Genomic DNA, 17730 nt, shown 5'->3' on the forward strand with positions numbered 1-17730 from the left:
TCTATAGTGCCAAAAGACTTTGAAAGGAAGCTTTGAATCCTAGAATATTACTGTTTTTTCAGAGGGTGTATATGCATAAAATGAAATCTCATCGGCTAGCCATCTGCAACACTGAAAGCCTGGCAGTCAAGCAAAAAGCATACAGACGCAAGCCAAAAGCACAGTCCACACCAAGTTTTCATACTACTCACACAATCCTTAGCTCTGTCCACCACATAAACCGGGCTGTTGGTTCATTATAAAGACAGTACCAAACTGTTTGTAGTTTTCTTTTGGAAGTGTATCTTTTGACATTAGATTTCTACATTAAAATGTATAATCTTAAATTAAAATGATGCTCTTTTTTCTTATTTTACCAGAAAAGGCATTAGTCATTAGTAAAGTTCCCTTACTGAAGAAATATAAAACTTCACTTTCAGTTAGACTTGGCATTTATTAAGTTCAAAGAGCAGCTGCCTGCATTTGTCCTTATTTTAATCTATTACTTTTCAACCAGCACAGTCATAAAGGGCCCTGCCTGGAAGCAGACCTAGGCCTTAGGCTGAATTTTTAAAAAAAGTTTCAATCTTGGGCTAGGGAGAGGTGACTGATAGACATCACCACTGCTCTGATGATCAGTGACAGGAGGCCTGGAAGAACAGGACTCTCCTTCCTAGACTGTGGGTGCTCTGAGAGAAGTAGCAGCCCATTCAACCCTGCTTTACTGCTTTCTCCCAGCAAGTCCCCATCCTTCCTGGTTCTCCCTGTCACTGTTCTTTGGTCCTGCTCACGACCCGGACAGGAGGGAGGGGGTCAATCCAGACCAGAGTTAGGAAGCAGCAACCTGTACAGGAATCAACTCATCAACTATGTCAACTAAGTCAGGACTGCCTCTATTGGCAACTACTGCTAAGCATGGAAAAGAGGAAAGAGTCATGGCCTGACCACTCATTTTCTTTTTCCTTTAGGTTTCTTTATTGCTCTAACTCGTCTATCTCACCACCAACCCCTCGTCCATGTGCTGCCCCTCCCACTTCATTTCGGACAATCACTCTCCCCACCTCAAAGACTTATTAAAATCACATCTCTTCCAAGGAGCCTTCCTCGACTCAGCCCTCATCTTCCCTAATCTCTCTCCTTTCTGCATCACCCTTGCACTTGGATCTGTACCCTTTATTTACTCCATCCTCAGCCCCTCTGTACAGATCCATAATTTATTTTAATGACTGTCTCCCTTTCTAGACTGCAAGCTCCTTGTGGGAAGGGAATATTTCTACCAATTCTGTTACACTGTTCTCCCCCTCTAGACTGCAAGCTCGTTGTGGGCAGGAAATATGTCTTTATTTTACTGTACTCTCCCAAGCGTTTAGTACAGTGCTCTGCACACAGTAAGTGTGCAGACCACTTAGATTAGACTGTATTTAGACTGTAAGCACGTCAAACGGCAGGGACTGTCTCTATCTGTTGCCGACTTGTTCATTCCAAGCGCTTAGAACAGTGCTCTGCACATAGTAAGCGCTCAATAAATACTATTGAATGAATGAATGAAAGTGCTCATAAATACCACTGGCAGACTGACTACTGTCCCAAGTGCTTAAAATTAGTACTCTACACACAGTAAGCATTCAAATGTCACTGATAGATTGCTTGCACCTGTTTTCTTTGGAGGAATAACTGAGCCATTCACTTTTCTCCAGCTCTATCCTCCACATTCCTTGCAACCCTGCACCTGAGATAACAACGATTTTCCAGGGCTTTCTCTTCTTTCTAGCGTGAGAACCTGGTTTCTACTACCTTGAAAAAAGCAGAAAAAGTAGTGTGTGTTCATTCCCATTATGGATCCCAAAGTTCATGAGAGAAAACTTGAAATATTGTTTAAAAATAATGTTTTAGAATGGATCTAGTGTCTAGTTAAGTTTGTTCAGATTTTATTTTTGGAAAGCATGAATAACATTAATTAACATTAATTTCTTTTTAGTTAGAAAATGAACTTAAATTCTAGCTACAGTGAACTTTTTGCCTTTTGTAATATTTTTAGAAATAAGACTGCTTTCAGGATAAGAGAAGCTTTGCAGAGTATCTAAATATTTTTTTTTCTCTCCTCCAGGGAGCCCAGAAGGAAAAAAAGTTTAAAGTATCATAGTTCTAGAGGACACAGTTGATTATTTCTTCCCATTCTGGCTCAAAGACATAAAATACCTTCAAATGATTCACAGTAAATTTGTTTAAATCCAAGTAGCATTTTAAATATCGACTGAAATGAGGCACCAGTTTTGAACTTACAGCTTCTAGCTGATCCATAAGTTTTGATAAAAACTTGCGGCATTCTGGAGTTTTACTGTCAAGCTTCATCCCTGTTTGCATAGCATATAAGCGACCTACAAAAGAGAAGAAAACATTGTGAGCAATGTGCATTTTCATTTTTATAGTAAAAAATCTAAATTAATCAAAACGTATCACTCAAGTATTTCAGAGAATGTCATTTCTTAAAGTGAAATTACTAAACTGTCAGGATAATCAGGTCCCAATGTGGAATTTTCATAAACGTCTTAACTAAAATTTAACTTGAAGGTTTCCAAAGGTGGTGATTTAAATGACTGGGGACAATGATGACATAATCCAAGCAGGGTTGCAGGAAGATTTAAAATGGATTTAAATTTTAGAGGAGTCATGGGGAGTGGAGATAAATTTTGCAAGTGTCTTTATTCTTCCTCTTCTCTCTCCCCATTGCCATCCAATTCTGAACACTCTGTTCAACCCACCTCATGCCCTACAAGAAAAGTTGGCATCCACAGAAGGGATAAGATAGCTTGTGGAAAACCGAAAGAAGGAATTGAGAGCCTTAAGTTCAGAATCACAACAAACTGTAACTAGCTGAAACCCGCAAACATTTACAGATAACTTAAGGTCTTGGCTTTCACTTTTTTTCTATGCTTCAGTTATAGCCCTTTTCATTTTGTATCTGTTTTGCTTTTATCACCCAGTAATTCGGAGCCTGCTTGTTTCCTGTTGCTTTTCGTTGCTTGTTCCACTGTTCCTGGAAGTAATGAACAAATACGCTGCCCAATGTGTTAATATGGTATGAGATTGACATAAGGCAGATGGGAATCTGGCTACTGCTCCAGACAGGAGTTGTCATGACTACTAGTGCTGCAGGGATACCATTCTGCTAGAAACCTCTTGGAGAAGCTCAAGAGCGGCCGTTCTGTCCAATAAAGAGCAGGAGATGGAATTGCAGGAGACACACAGTCTTTGCTGGGCTTCACTCGCTAACCCTCCTACCTGGTACTCTGGGTTGGGTGTTTGGAGGAGAACTTCCAAAAGTGAACTCTGCTTTTCTGTCTTCTTTCTTTTCCTTCCTTTCCCTCCCTCCTTCCTTCCTTTCCCAGCTAAGAATGCACATTATGCATTTGATATTTAAAACATGAACATTTTCCAATATAGTACTAGAATAATAACACTGACAATCACCAATCTACTTTACATAAGGCTTAAAATAACTATATGATATTCAGTATTTAGGGGGCCTAAAAATCTAAGTAAATTTTCATCCTGATATACGTGAAAAGGCCCCAAATTCCATTATAATTTTCATCAGAAAAAACTGGAGAGACTGGATACAGAGCACACAGCAGTCTAAGTGCCAAGAAAAATGAAACTGTAGATTTTTTGTGAAAACCATTTTAAGCTTAAATGAACTCATCAAGAAAACCAATTAATTCAGGTCTGGGAAGGATGACTGAGACCAAAAGAGACTGACAAATAATTTCTAAAGTTCACCTAGCCACACATTTCATTTTAGCCCACTCCCCAAACTATCAGGGGGGCCTCATCATGTCCCACTCCCCAATTCTCACTGGGAAATGGGAGAAGAGTTAGCCTTCTTATCCCCTAAAGTCACTACTGCACAATCCCATCTCCCATCCTTTTCTTTTCCTACCTTTGTAGACCACATCATCTGCCACTTTAGTTACTCATTACCATTATTTACACCACCTCTAACTTTCTAAACCATTCTTACACCTCTCAATTTCCTTCCTTCTCTGTCCCTACTTATAATGATCCTTAGGGGACTTCAACATCCACTGACTGTTCCTGATCATCTTTATGCTGCCCGTTTTCTTTCCCTCCAACTCCACCGGCATCCTGCTCCACCCCACCTCACCCACTCACCGACTTGACCACGAGATCGATCTCAACATCTCTACTTGCTGTACAATTTCTAATCTGTACCAATTCTAACTGAGAAAGTAGCATGGCCCAGTGAAAAGAGCGTGGGCATGGGAATCAGAGGACCTGAGTACTAGTCCTGGCTCTGTCAACTGCTTGCTGTGTGACCTTGGGCAAATCACTGAACTTCTCTGCCTCAGTTTCCTCATCTGTAAAGTGGGATCTGTTCTCCCACCTATTTAAACTGTTCAAGTGGTACAGGGACTGTCCAACCTGATTAACTTATATCACCCCAGCACTTAGAACACTTTTTGAATGGTATGTGTTATATGCTAATAATGTGCCAGGCATTGAAACAAGCGCTGGTGTAGGTAAAAGCTGATTATGACATAGTCCATGTTCCATATGGGGCTAACAGTCTTAATCCCAGTCTTAACTGAGGCACAGAGAAGTTGTCCAAGGTCACACAGCAGACAAGTGGCTGAGCCAGGACTGGAAACCAGGTTTTTGACTAGCAGGCCTGTGCTCTATCCACTAAGCTATGTTGCATCTTAACTATGTGTTTGACACATAGTAAGTGCTTAACAAATGCCATTATTATTGTAACTTCACCTACGGGAAGCAGCGTGGCTCAGTGGAAAGAGCGCAGTCTTGGAGTCAGAGGTCACGGGTTCTAATCCCGGCTCCGCCGCCAGTCAGCTGTGAGACCTTGGGCAAGTCACTTAACTTCTCTTTGTCTCAGTTACCTCATCTGTCAAATGGAGATTAAAACTGTGAGCCCCACGTGGGACAACCTGATCACCTTGTATCCCCCGGCGCTTAGAACAGTGCTTTGCACATAGTAAGCACTTAACAAATACCAAAATTTTATTTTTATTTTACTCCTCTCTGACCACAAACTGACCTGTCTTCTTTCCCATACTTCCCATCCCATAAATATGTTCTGTTCCTTGAGACCTATAGATTTTGACCCCTTCCAATTTTATTAAGTTTTCATGCCCAACCTACCTTCTCTCAACACACAAATTCACACCAGCTTCTCAAATGAACTCAATTTTCATACTCCCCTGTCCCTCTGCAGAATTCATATCATCCACGCAAAGCCATAAATCACCTCCATACTACATTCCCTCCACTCTGTCACATGAGCTGTGGAGCACTGGTGGTGGAAATCCAGACACCTGACCTACTTTGCTCATCTTAAATTCATCCTAACAAATTTTAATTCTGCTCTCCCTTCTCTCTGGCAAGCCTGGCAACAATATTTCTCCATCCTTATTGACTCCTGTGCTTAATGCCAGTGACAGTTGTTTCAAACTTTTAACTCACTCCTCAAATCCCTTGTCATCTCCCCGCAACCTGCCCACAGCTCTTGCCCTTAATGACCTGACCACTTATTTCACTGAGAAAAATGAAATCATCAGGCATAGACTCCCTAAAATTTCCCTTGCTTCTCTAACGTCCCGTCTTCTTCCAGCCCCCCTTCAACTCTCCCATCATTCCCAGTAGTATCAAGACATTTCCCACATTCAATAAAATTTTATCCAGTCTACCTGTACTTTTGACCCCATCCCTTCTCACCTAATCAAAGCAATTGCCACCTCCCTTCACTTACTGACCACCATATTCAACTGTTCACTTTCCAATGGTTCCTTGCCCACTATTTTCAAGCATGTCCAAGTAACCCTTATTCTAAACAAAACCAACATAATAATTATGGTATTTGTTAAGCGTTTACTATGTGTCAAGCACTGTTCTAAGCACTGGGTAGATACAAGGTAAACAGGATGTCCTACGTGGACAGTCCTAATCTCCATTTTACAGATGGGGCAACCAAGGCAAGGAAATTAAGGGGCTTGCCCAGCAGACAAGTGGTGGAGGTGGGATTAGAACCCACATCTTCTGACTCCCAAACCTGTGCTCTTTCCATTAAGCCATACTGTTTTGTCAAATGCATCTAGTTAAGGGACTAAAAATTTCCTTGAAAACACAGTACCATCTAGGGCTCCATTTTAAAAGTTTTTTGTAAAAAATTACAAAATAAAAATCTATCTGCTTAGGCAATTTTCACAGAAGTTATGAAAATTTAGTCCAAAATTTAAAACATTTCATCTGAACCTTATTTAAAACATCTGCATTTGGTGTATGGGATATAAATGAAAGCTTTTACTAAATATTAGTTACTTTTAAAAGTCAAGAACATTGTAACTGTAACCAATATTGCAGCTCTTACAAAGAGAAAGGCAAATGTTCTGTTTTCAGAGAAATTTATTTAAAATGAAAGCTGATCTTTCAACCTTTCAACCATTCAGTTTTTCAAGTGTTGCCAAGATGTATTATTTTAGATTGCTCGAATTAATAAATTACTAGGGCTTGCAATCCACAAATTAAGATAACTTTGGTCATTTATAATGATAGCACTTCAAAATTATGTTAATTTCTCCATTAGTATTTACTGAATGACTGGGCACACACCATTATACAGAATATTATTAGTATGCAATAAAAGTCATTGTCCCTAGCCTCAAAAATCTAAGGGAGAGCTTTGAATTCAGTAAAACAGTACAGGTCAGATGATAGCTAATGACATAATCTATTTGAAACAGAAGAGATTAAATCATGTCAGTGTCTAATCTCATCACACACAGGGTAAGGTGTTCAATAAGTACTGGTTGGGGATATTAATGCATGCAACTTCAAATGAGACATCTAATGAGGTTGATAAATTCTTCAAAGCCACAAAGAGCTGGAAAAGATCTTAAGAAACACCATACATTAGACTAGACCAGGTGCTCCTTGATCTACTGCATTCCGATCTACCATGCACAGTTATATTTATTATGATGATGGATTTTTATATTATGAGGATGGATTTTTCCCATCAAAAGTAATAGATAAGCCTCAGCTCCATAACAAAAATTCCAAGAACCTATGCAAGGAATTCAAGTACAAGTGGTCTGTGCAGTCCCACCTGCACTCTGTCTTCCCTGCCAACCACCTGAGTCCAAAGTCCGGTCCCACATTTCATGGCTGAGGCGGGGGTGAGGGGCATACCAGCTTTATATATTAAGCCTGCTTTGACTTTATACATTAGTTCAGCATTGGTGATGTGAGGTAGGCACAAACTTGTCCCACACACTTGATGTTAACATACTTCTGGTGTCAGAGTAGTACATTAGAAATTCTTTTGTTTTTTCATATGGTATTTGTTAAATGCTTCCTACGTGTCAAAAATTGTTCTAAGTACTGGAGTAAATATAAGTTAATCAGGTCAGAGTGCCTGTCTCACATGGGGCTCACAGTCTAAGTAGGAGGGAGATCAGGTCTTGAGTCCTCATTTTGCAGCTGAGATACAGAGAAGTGAAGTGACCCGCCCGAGATCACACAGCAGGCAAGTGGTGGAGCAAGGATAAGAACTCAGGTCCTTTGACTCCAATGCCCAAACTCTTTCCACTAGACCATGAGTTATTCTGGTTTCTCCAGCGATCATTTTTGTGAAACAATGTTATTTGCTTAATGGCTGAGGGATGTAGCCCAAATTTATAAAACTGCTACGGGATAATGCATTTCAAATCAAAACCCTCCTTTAGGGAAAGAATTGTCTCATAAATCCAAGCACTCCTTGCACATTAGCTGAACAGGATGACATAGGAGAATATTAAGAGTGCTACAAGAAACAGCTCTTTGTCATGGGTAAAAATTTCAGGAAAAGGATTTATTACCCTTTAATTTTCATATTTCTAATTAAAATGCTTTAGAACACCTAATTTTTTTTATGATTTGTCCCTCTCATATATAAGGCATACCTCCAAGATCCGAGTGGACTATGTTCCTCAAAAATATGGGTGCACTGTGGAATACGTTGCCCTATGACTTTAAAGCAATTGTTAATTTCCAATTCCCAAAACGATGACCGATGATATGATCAATCAATGGTATTAACTGCAAGCTTACTTTATGCAGAGCATCATACAAGGAACTTGGGAAAGTACAATACAACAAAGTTGTTAGATACGATCCCTGCCCAAAAGGAGTTTACAGTCTCAGGGAAGAGTTTACAAAACGGTCACTCACCATCTTGGTCCACTAATCAAAATCCAGATTGACTGAGGACTGACCTACCTACCTCCAGCCCATCAAGTCAAATCTTTTGTTCTATTGCTACGGTCATCATTCTAAAATGCCATTTAGCATTTGTTCTCAAAACTTGCAATGGTTATCCATTCATGTTCACATCAAATAGAAACTCCTGACCATTCATTAGATTTAAGGCACTCGATTAACTCTCTCCATTTTATTTGTGCTTTCTTCTTCTAAAGCCCACTTTGCATTAAATCTCTAGTTGACCTCTCCACATTACCTCAATCTGTATTCCCTCACCTCCAACTCCAGGCTTAGAGTCCTCCTGTTGTCTTTAACTCCCTCCCACTTCAAATCCACCAGATCACAGAGAAGCAGTGTGGTTTGGTGGAAAGAGCAAGGGCTTAGAAGTAAGAGGACATGGATTCTATGACTGTGAACCCATTGGGTAGGGATTGTCTCTGTTGCCGAACTGTACTTCCCAAGTGCTTAGTACAGCGCTCTGCACACAGTAAGCGCTCAGTAAATACAAATGAATGAATGAATCCCAGCTCTGCCACTAGTCTGCTGTATGATCTTGGGCAAGCCTCTTAACTTCTCAGTACCTCAGCTATCTCATCTGTAAAATGGGGATTAAGACTGAGACTCCCATATGGGACAACCTCATTACCTTGTATCTATCCCTGTGCTTAGAACAGTGCTTGGGCTCATAGTAAGCGCTTAAAAAATGCCATAATTATTATTATTCTTCTACCCAACTTCAAAGTTCTTCTGAAGTTCCAACTTCTCAAAGAGGCTTTCCCAGATTAGTTTTTCTTCTTCTCACTTTCAATCATATTTGTCAGTCAACTGTATTTAGTGAACATTGTGTGCATAGCACGGTACTGAGCACTTGAGAGAGTACAATATCTCCACACTTGAACACCAAATTCTCTACTCACTTGTTCCTATTGCACTTTTATACATATTGGTTTATATACTTCATTTCACCACTTCATCCTTATTTGTAAATTGTTTTTTGCTAGGCTGTGAGCAATTTGTGAGAGACTGCATCTTCTTTAAAAGATTTCTTCTTTGTACACTCCCACATGCTGAGTATGCTAGGCTAGTTATGCATGTAGTAGATGCTTAATAAATCTTGAGTGACTGATTCACTTGAGAAATAATGTTGGAAAATCATTCCTAAAATACAAAACGATTGGAAAAGCAAAGAGAACTGCAGGAGACATTTGTTTTTCTGCATTTCATATATTCAGTGGACTTTTCTTCAATTGCTGTGTGTTTGACCATGGTCTCACAATCTGCAGCCCACTGTTAATGGGATTGTGTCCTACTAAAGTTGTGAACTGAGTGGCGTGGTCATCCAGAAACTGAATTATCACCCAAGTCAGGTTTCAAACCCAAGAACCTGGAAGCTAATCAATCAATAGTATTAATTAAAAGCTGACTCTGTGCAGAGCACTGTTCTAAGCACTTGGGAGAGTACAATATAACAGAATTAGCAGACCTGTTCCCTGCCAATTGTGAGCTTACAGTCTAGAGGGGGAGACAGACATTAACAGGAATGTCATTTATAATAAATAATTTATAGATATGTACCTAAGTGGTGTGGGGTTGGTAGTGAGGCAAATATCTAATGTCCAAAGGTCACAGACAGAGTGATACAGAGACAACTCAGAAGGGAGAATGAACTGTGAGGGAAAAAGGGCTTAAACAGGAAAGGTTTCATGGATGCCAGTCAATCGTAATTATTGAGCACTTACTTTGTGCAGAGCACTGTACTAGGCGCTTGGGAGGTTGCAATATAATAGCATAACAGACATATTCACTACTCACAAAGTGTTTAAAGTCTAGAGGTCGAGTTTACAGTCTAGAGGATCATCTTATACCTAGTCCTGAAACCCCATTGCTTCAGGCCCCTGTGTTATCACAAGTTGGGAAATTGTGCTTCTAGGACGTTGATGACAGCAGCAAAATGTTTCATGGTATTGCAGCAGTACTCAATCCTCAATCAGTGAGGGCTAAGTTGGTCTGAGTGGTTTGTAATAATAATTTTAGCATTTGTTAGGTGCTCACTCTGTGCCAAGCACTGTGCCGTGCACTGGGACAGATACGAGAAAATCTGGTGAGACACAGTCCTGAGAGTGTGTGTTTTCCCAGGAAGTTCATTTTAAGGCATGATTAATTTTAATTTATAAAAATTTGCAATCACCAATGTAGCCGATAATACTTTCACGTTAGCCCATGACGTTATCTTGCAGTTTTGATTGTTTTCTTAAATATGTACTTAACCAACATGACTTCAAAAACTGGAGTTCTAAATTAAAATATATGGAAACAAATCTGAAGTCATTTCTTAAAGACTCTAGGATGAATATACAAAATTAAAGTAACTGACTTCCTGTACGTAGAGTTTATTGGCTCAGTGGAAAGAGCACGGGCTTTGGAGTCAGAGGTCATGGGTTCGAATCCCCGCTCGGCCACTTGTCAGCTGTGTGACTTTGGGCAAGTCACTTAACTTCTCGGTGCCTCAGTTACCTCATCTGTAAAATGAGGATTAAGACTGTGAGCCCCACGTGGGACAATCTGATTCCCCTGTGTCTACCCCAGCGCTTAGAACAGTGCTCGGCACCTAGTAAGCGCTTAACAAATACCAACATTATTATTATTATTATAGATTCATATTATTTTTACTTATGCAGATAAGTAGCACACTTTTTAACAATATTAAAAGAGCTATTTTCATTATTTTTAAAATATTCATTCTTTTGAGAATTTCCAAGAAAATTAAGGATGATCTTGATTTTTCATGGAAATGGTAAATGTTATTAGAATTGTACTGGTATGACTTCACTTACCAAAAAAAAAAAAAATAAAAAATCAGGGTTCAGAAAACTTTCTTTTTCTTCCATTAGACTGTAAGAAAATTTCACCAACAAGTTTCCAGCTGAATATTCACATGTTGCATTAACATTCTTTAAAACAAGTTTTGTTCTCATAACTGACAGAGCCAGAATAGTTTAAGTATTAGTGGCAAAGATCCTGAAAATAATTTAATATTCAATTCTTCCCTTTACGAACTTACAAGATCATTTAGAAACTCAGCCAAAACACACAAACCATCTGGGCTGTTATAGTTTTACAGCATTTATGATTTCAACAACTAAAATAGGCCATTTTATTAAAGAAAAGCTTCATCAAACTTTTAAAATGTAGCTATTAAAACTTTTCCAAACTAAGAAAAACAGAAAATAATGGTCCTTTTCAACTTATTTGCATTGGATATTCAAGTAACATGCCCTAAAAGGTTTCCCAAGGTACAGTCTATGTAGTTATTTTATTATACTGTGCATATAAAAACAGTATACATTTTAAAATTTGTCTGTGCTAATTTTCTTACATTCATTCATTCATTCATTGAATAGTATTTATTGAGCGCTTACTATGTGCAGAGCACTGTACTAAGCGCTTGGAATGAACAAGTCGGCAACAGATAGAGACAGTCGCTGCCCTTTGACGGGCTTCTGGTCTAATCGGGGGAGATGGACAGACAAGAACAATGGCAATAAATAGAGTCAAGGGGAAGAACATCTCGTAAAAACAATGGCAACTAAATAGAATCGAGGCAATGTACATTTCATTAACAAAATAAATAGGGTAATGAAAATATATACAGTTGAGCAGACGAGTACAGTGCTGAGGGGATGGGAAGGGAGAGGGGGAGGAGCAGAGGGAAATGGGGGGAAAAGAGGGTTAAGACAATGATTTTTAGTCCCAGAGTTAATGTGCTTTCTGTATTAAAGTACACAGAAAATTAGCAAAGAATATAAGCGATGCCAAATCAACTGAATGGGAGCTAAGCAGCATAAAATTAGAACTCTACTATTTCAATTATTTGGACAATTCACTTAGCACCATGTAAACTGAGGGCACCAAACTTTAAAATGTGACTTCACAACTGCAAACATCAGGGGGCCAGTCTCAGAGGCACAGTTCTGGATCAGTGAGGGTCCAAAGTGTCTGAATCAGGCCACGGTCAGAATATGAGTGGATTCTCCTTGTGAGCAGGGAACACATCTACCAACTATGTTGTAAATATATTCTCCCAAGAGCTTGGTACACTGCTCTGCATACATTAAGAGCTCAGTAAATACCAGTCATTGATTCATGCAGAAGGAAAACACACCAGCAGCATAGTCTAGTGGGTAGAGCATGGACCTGGAAGTCAGAAAGACGTGGGTTCTAATTCTGAATTGGCCACTTAATAATAATAATAATAATAATAATGTTGGTATTTAAGCGCTTACTATATGCAGAGCACTGTTCTAAGCGCTGGGGTAAATAAAAGGTAATCAGGTTGTCCCACGTGAGGCTCACAGTCTTCATCCTTATTTTACAGATGAGGTAACTGAGACACAGAGAAATTAAGTGACTTGCCCACAGTCACACAGCTGACAAGTGGCAGAGCTGGCATTCGAACCCATGACCTCTGACTCCCAAGCCCATGCTCTTTCCACTGAGCCATGCTGCTTCTCCAACCTGAACAGTTTGTATCTGCCCCAGGGTTTAGTATGGTGCCTGACACATAGTAAGCCCTTACCGAATGCCATTTGAACAAAAAAAGGAAAGGTGGCTAATCATTAGTTTTATACCATAGAGCTTAGTTTTCAGCTGCTTGTCCTCTTTCACGTAAAAATGCCATATCATGTCTGGGATTTTTATTTTTCAGAGCCCAGCCTCCTCTTCCTAGGCTAATCATGCTAAGTTCCATGGCTGCAAAGTGGTATGCGAGTTCATGGAGAACAGAGAAAAGAATGCAATGGCGCTCCAATAAGTAGAGGGGGGTAATATGGGGAACTGGGAAGGGACACAGTGGCTCTGAAACAAATTGGTAGCTGGGTGACTGACTATGGGGTCCAACCAGAGAAATATCCTAGATTTGGGTGACCTCAAATGATATTCCTCTAATGGTGCATATGATGCCATTAAAGCTCTCCATCACCTTGGCCCCTCTTACCTCACCTCCCTTCTCTCCTTCTACAGCCCAGCCAGTTCATTCCGCTCCTCTGCGGCCGCTCATCTCCTCAATGTGCTTCGTTCTCGCTTGTCCCTCCCTCCAACCCCTGGCCCACGTCCTACCTCTGGCCTGGAATGCCCTCCCTTCTCACATCCACCAAACTAGCACACTTTCCCCCCTTCAAAGCCCTACTGAGAGCTCACTTCCTCCAGGAGGCCTTCCCAGACTGAGCCCCTTTTTCCTCTTCTCCTCCCCTCCCTATCACCCCGACTCCCTCCCTCTGCTCTAGCCCCCTCCCGCCCCACACCACTTGGGTATTTAGGTACATATTTATTACTCTATTTATATTAATGATGTGCATATACATATAATTCTATTTATTTATATTGATGCTATTGATTCCCATCTACTCGATTTGTTTTGTTGTTTTGTCTGTCTCCCCCTTTCTAGACTGTGAGCCCAGTGTTGGTTAGGGCCTGTCTCTATTTGTAGCTGAATTGTACTTTCCAAGCACTTAGTACAGTGCTCTGCACACAGTAAGCGCTCTGCACACGGTAAGCACTCAAAGAATTCGATTGAATGAATGAATGATGTTAAGCGGAGTATCCAGCACACCTTGTGATTTTTACCTTTGGTCTCCCATGAATCTGTGAAGACTGCCAATAGTCACTTTAACAACATTTTACAACTTTACATTGGATCCAGACTAAAGGTACAACTTGCTACTTGAGTAATTTAGGAACTCTAAGAAAGGTGTTTATCTTTTGTTGCTTAACATTGATTGAGCATCTCTAATGTCCTGCCTATTTATTACAGCTTGTTAAAATGCTGTAAGAAAAAAAAAAGGAGAATGAAGGGAATGAGGTTACAAAAGTCTTGGAATTGTCCATGTTGCTCACCAACACAACTCCATTCCAACCTTTACAAAATTAAACAAATAGGATGGTTGCGACAATTTACGCTAACATTAACCCTACCTCGAGTAACAAAGAGTGAGAAGGCTAACCTCTGTAACTAGTTTCATACTGCAACTCTTGTTTTTGCCCATTAGTTACTTTTGTTGAATGTGTCGTGATCCTTTTTTTTTTTACGGTATTTGTTAGGCAATTTCTATCTGCCAGGCATTGTATTAAGCGCCGGGGTAGTGACAAGCTAACCAGGTTGGACACAGTCTCTGTCCCACACAGTGTTCACACTTGTAATCCCCATTTTACATATGAGGCACAGAGAAGTGTCTTGCCCAAGGTCACATAGCAGACAAATGGAGCTAGGATTAGAACCCAGTTCCTTCTGACTTCCAGGGCTGGAAATCACTATCCACTACACCAAGCTGCTTTCCCAATAGATCGGTAGCACTTATCGAGAACTTATTCTGTAGAGAGCACTGTACTAAGCCCTAAGGAAAGTACAAAAGAGATAGCAGAACAATGTTATACTTATATTCTGTGGTTCCCTGCTCTAGACTATGAGTGTTCTTCGGGCCAGAGATTGTGTTCAAATTGTATCTAAATTTCTCTCTAGCTTTTATCTGCAATGCTTCACACATTTTAAGTGCCTAATACATGTCTTTGGTACTGCTGTCATTACTAGTTATGGTCAGAAGATGAATTTTTCCAAGAGATTACAGAATACTACCACAATCCCAATTTATGCAATCACATGTGGGTTTTTTTAATCCAATTTATTATTTTCTAAATATTTTCATTATTGCTTACAATATTTTTTTAAATCACCGAGGTGGAATTTGAATGTACTGTATTTTTCTTTCCCCATTATTACAAGTTTCCCCAAGGTACATGCAAACAAAAATCCTTCCCTAACTTTTCCTAGGCAGCCTCTCAATACAAATGACTGGTACCTAAATTCAAATGCAGTGGGTAGCAAGGAATTTTGTTGCTCAGATTTCTTCACTGCATGTACGGTCTTTTCATTACAAGGATATCATTATGTAGCCGTACTTTAATTGAAAGATTGGAATGTCTCCAGGGCTGAAAGACTTCAAGATTAAATTGTGGCTTTTCCATCACTCTATAGCTTAACAAATGGTTTGCATCTCTATGAGAACAAGTTTAAAAGTACCATATAAGCATATAAGAATTATGCTTCAGCCTGGGTTGTTAAATGTAAGAATGTGTTGAACTGTTACTGAGATGTAGCTAACTATAACTTCATTAACCGGTTTTTTTCAAAGAAAAAAAGATGTTGACTGCAGGCATCTCAGGATAAGTCACTTGTTGCAAGAGAAGCATGATTAAAATTAGCCCCAGAATGAATACTAAACTAAATGACAAAAGACTTGTTCAACTGGGCCAAGCTTGAAGTAATACTGGGAGAAATAACACAGTAGTAAACAACACATTCAAATCAAGAAATATATTTTGAAAATATTTTCTCCTGAGATTCATGATGTGTAAGGCCTTGCTTTTATGATTCTCAGTTGGTGAATCAATTAATCAACTGTATTTACTGAGGGCTTACTTTGCGCAGACCACTGTTCTAAAGCGCTTGGGCGAGTACAACAGAGTTGGTAGATACAATCCTTGCCCACAGTGACCTTACACTCAAGAGGGAGGAGACCGAAATTAATATAAATGAATAATTTAGACATATCATTTATACATATTTAAACTGACTAAATGATTAAGTGTTTGCAAAAGAACTAAATACTTTGGACTAAGTTCAATTTGATATGAGGCAGTTGGGGCACAAACTGGGGCATTTTTCTCCTACTCCCTTCTATGTCACCCTGATTTGCTCCCTTTGTTCTTCCCCCTCCCCAGCCCCACAGTACTTATGTACGTATCGCTAATTTTATTTATTTGTATTGCCGTCTCTAGACTCTAAGCTCATTATGAGCATGGAGCATCACTGCTTACTGTTGTAATGAATTGTCCCAAGCACTGAGTACAGTGCTCTGCCCACAGAAAGCACTCAATAAATATGATTAAAAGAATGAATACAAAAACCCCCCACCTATCCCACTCATTCAGTCAGTCATTCAATCAATGGTATTTACTGAGTACTAACTGTGTGCAGAATACTGTACTATGTGTTTGGGAGGGTTCAATACAACAGAGTGGGTAGACATGTACGTATTTATTACTCCATTTATTTTATTAATGATGTGTATAGATCTACAATTCTACTTATTTATTTTGATGTTATTGATGCTTGTCTACTAGTTTAGTTTTGTTGTTTGTCTCCCCTCTTCTAGACTGTGAGCCCGTTTGTGGGTAGGGACTGTCTTTATCTGTTGCCAAATTGTACTTTCCAAGCTTTTAGTACAGTGCTCTGCACTCAGTAATTACTCAATACAATCAATTGAATGACTGATGGTTCGAAAGGAGCCTTCAGTCTAGGGGCAGGGGTATAGGGGAGAAGAACATCGGAAATTGAGCCTTAAAAAATTAGAAGAAGCTCAGGTTACAATGCGAGCTTTGTCTCTAAATACAAGATGCATGTTATCTGAGATAATTTTTTGTGCAAATGCTCCTGCACACATGGGGCACTGGACATTAAACGTTCCCAGTATTCATTTGCCTTAATGGAGAATTTTGAAAAAAATGAAAACCCCATTTTAGGGGTGAATAAAACATACATTTGTCATAAGTCATAAAATAATGGGCAATATCAATTTGTTAAATTATTTGAACTAAAATCCCATCAGAAACCAGTCACGGCATTATTTTATAATATTGCCCTCTAGAGGATATTTCTTAAATTAATTTATTTGAAAAACCAAGACCTTGAACATAGAGCAGTGGTATATCTAGCCAAGTGTCTTACCTAGCAAATATGAATTATCTATATACATCCTCACACTCCAGTTGCAATTTTTTTTAAATGTTGTCTCTTCCATTAGTGTAAACTCTTTGTGGGCACGGAATATGTCACTTCTATATTTTGTACTTCCCAAAGCAGCGTGGTCCAGCGGAAAGAGAACAGGCTTGGGACTCACAAGACGTGCGTTCTAATCCTGGTTCTGCCACTTGGATGCTGTGTGACCTTGGGCAAGCCACTTAACTTCTCTGTGCTTCAGTTACCTCATCTGTAAAATGGGGATTAAGACTGTGAATCCCTCTTGGGACAACCTGATTACCATGTATCTTCCCCAGCGCTTAGTACAGTGGTTGGCATATAGTAAGCGCTTAACAAATATCATAAAAAAATTACATTTGCGCACATGTATTATTCTATGTGTTCTGTTTCCCACATCTTTGTTGAAGACATCTAAGGCTCTTATTGTCTTATTTGAGAAAAACATAGCACCTAATAAATGGTCTCACAAGGAGAAAGGAAACATATGTTTGATAATTTTGGTGAGCATCATTGTCTTGAGAGAAACGGAGCACCCATAAAGGGTCTCACATGGAGAAAGCACACAAATGTTTTATAATTTTGATGAACATATTTATTATCAAAAGTATCAGCTCAAGTGAGAGCTCAAGTGCCATTACTCCCTTAAGTAGTTAAAAATGATCTAC

General features: G+C 39.4%; 1 protein-coding gene across 3 annotated transcripts in view; it reads right to left on the minus strand.

The window, feature by feature from the left end:
- VTA1 (vesicle trafficking 1) overlaps positions 1-17730 on the minus strand; it is a 92758-nt gene that overhangs the window by 55064 nt on the left and 19964 nt on the right. For 2 of the 3 annotated variants that reach the window (XM_029054737.2, XM_029054745.2), the window contains exon 2: positions 2263-2357. In XM_029054737.2, coding sequence (XP_028910570.1) covers positions 2263-2357 — 95 coding nt within the window. Of the gene's footprint in view, positions 1-2262; positions 2358-3261; positions 3398-17730 lie in introns of those variants that run through there. The other variant, XM_029054733.2, reaches the window with a different exon arrangement.

Source organism: Ornithorhynchus anatinus, chromosome 2 (genome assembly GCF_004115215.2).
Source record: "Ornithorhynchus anatinus isolate Pmale09 chromosome 2, mOrnAna1.pri.v4, whole genome shotgun sequence".
Classification (NCBI taxonomy): domain Eukaryota; kingdom Metazoa; phylum Chordata; class Mammalia; order Monotremata; family Ornithorhynchidae; genus Ornithorhynchus; species Ornithorhynchus anatinus.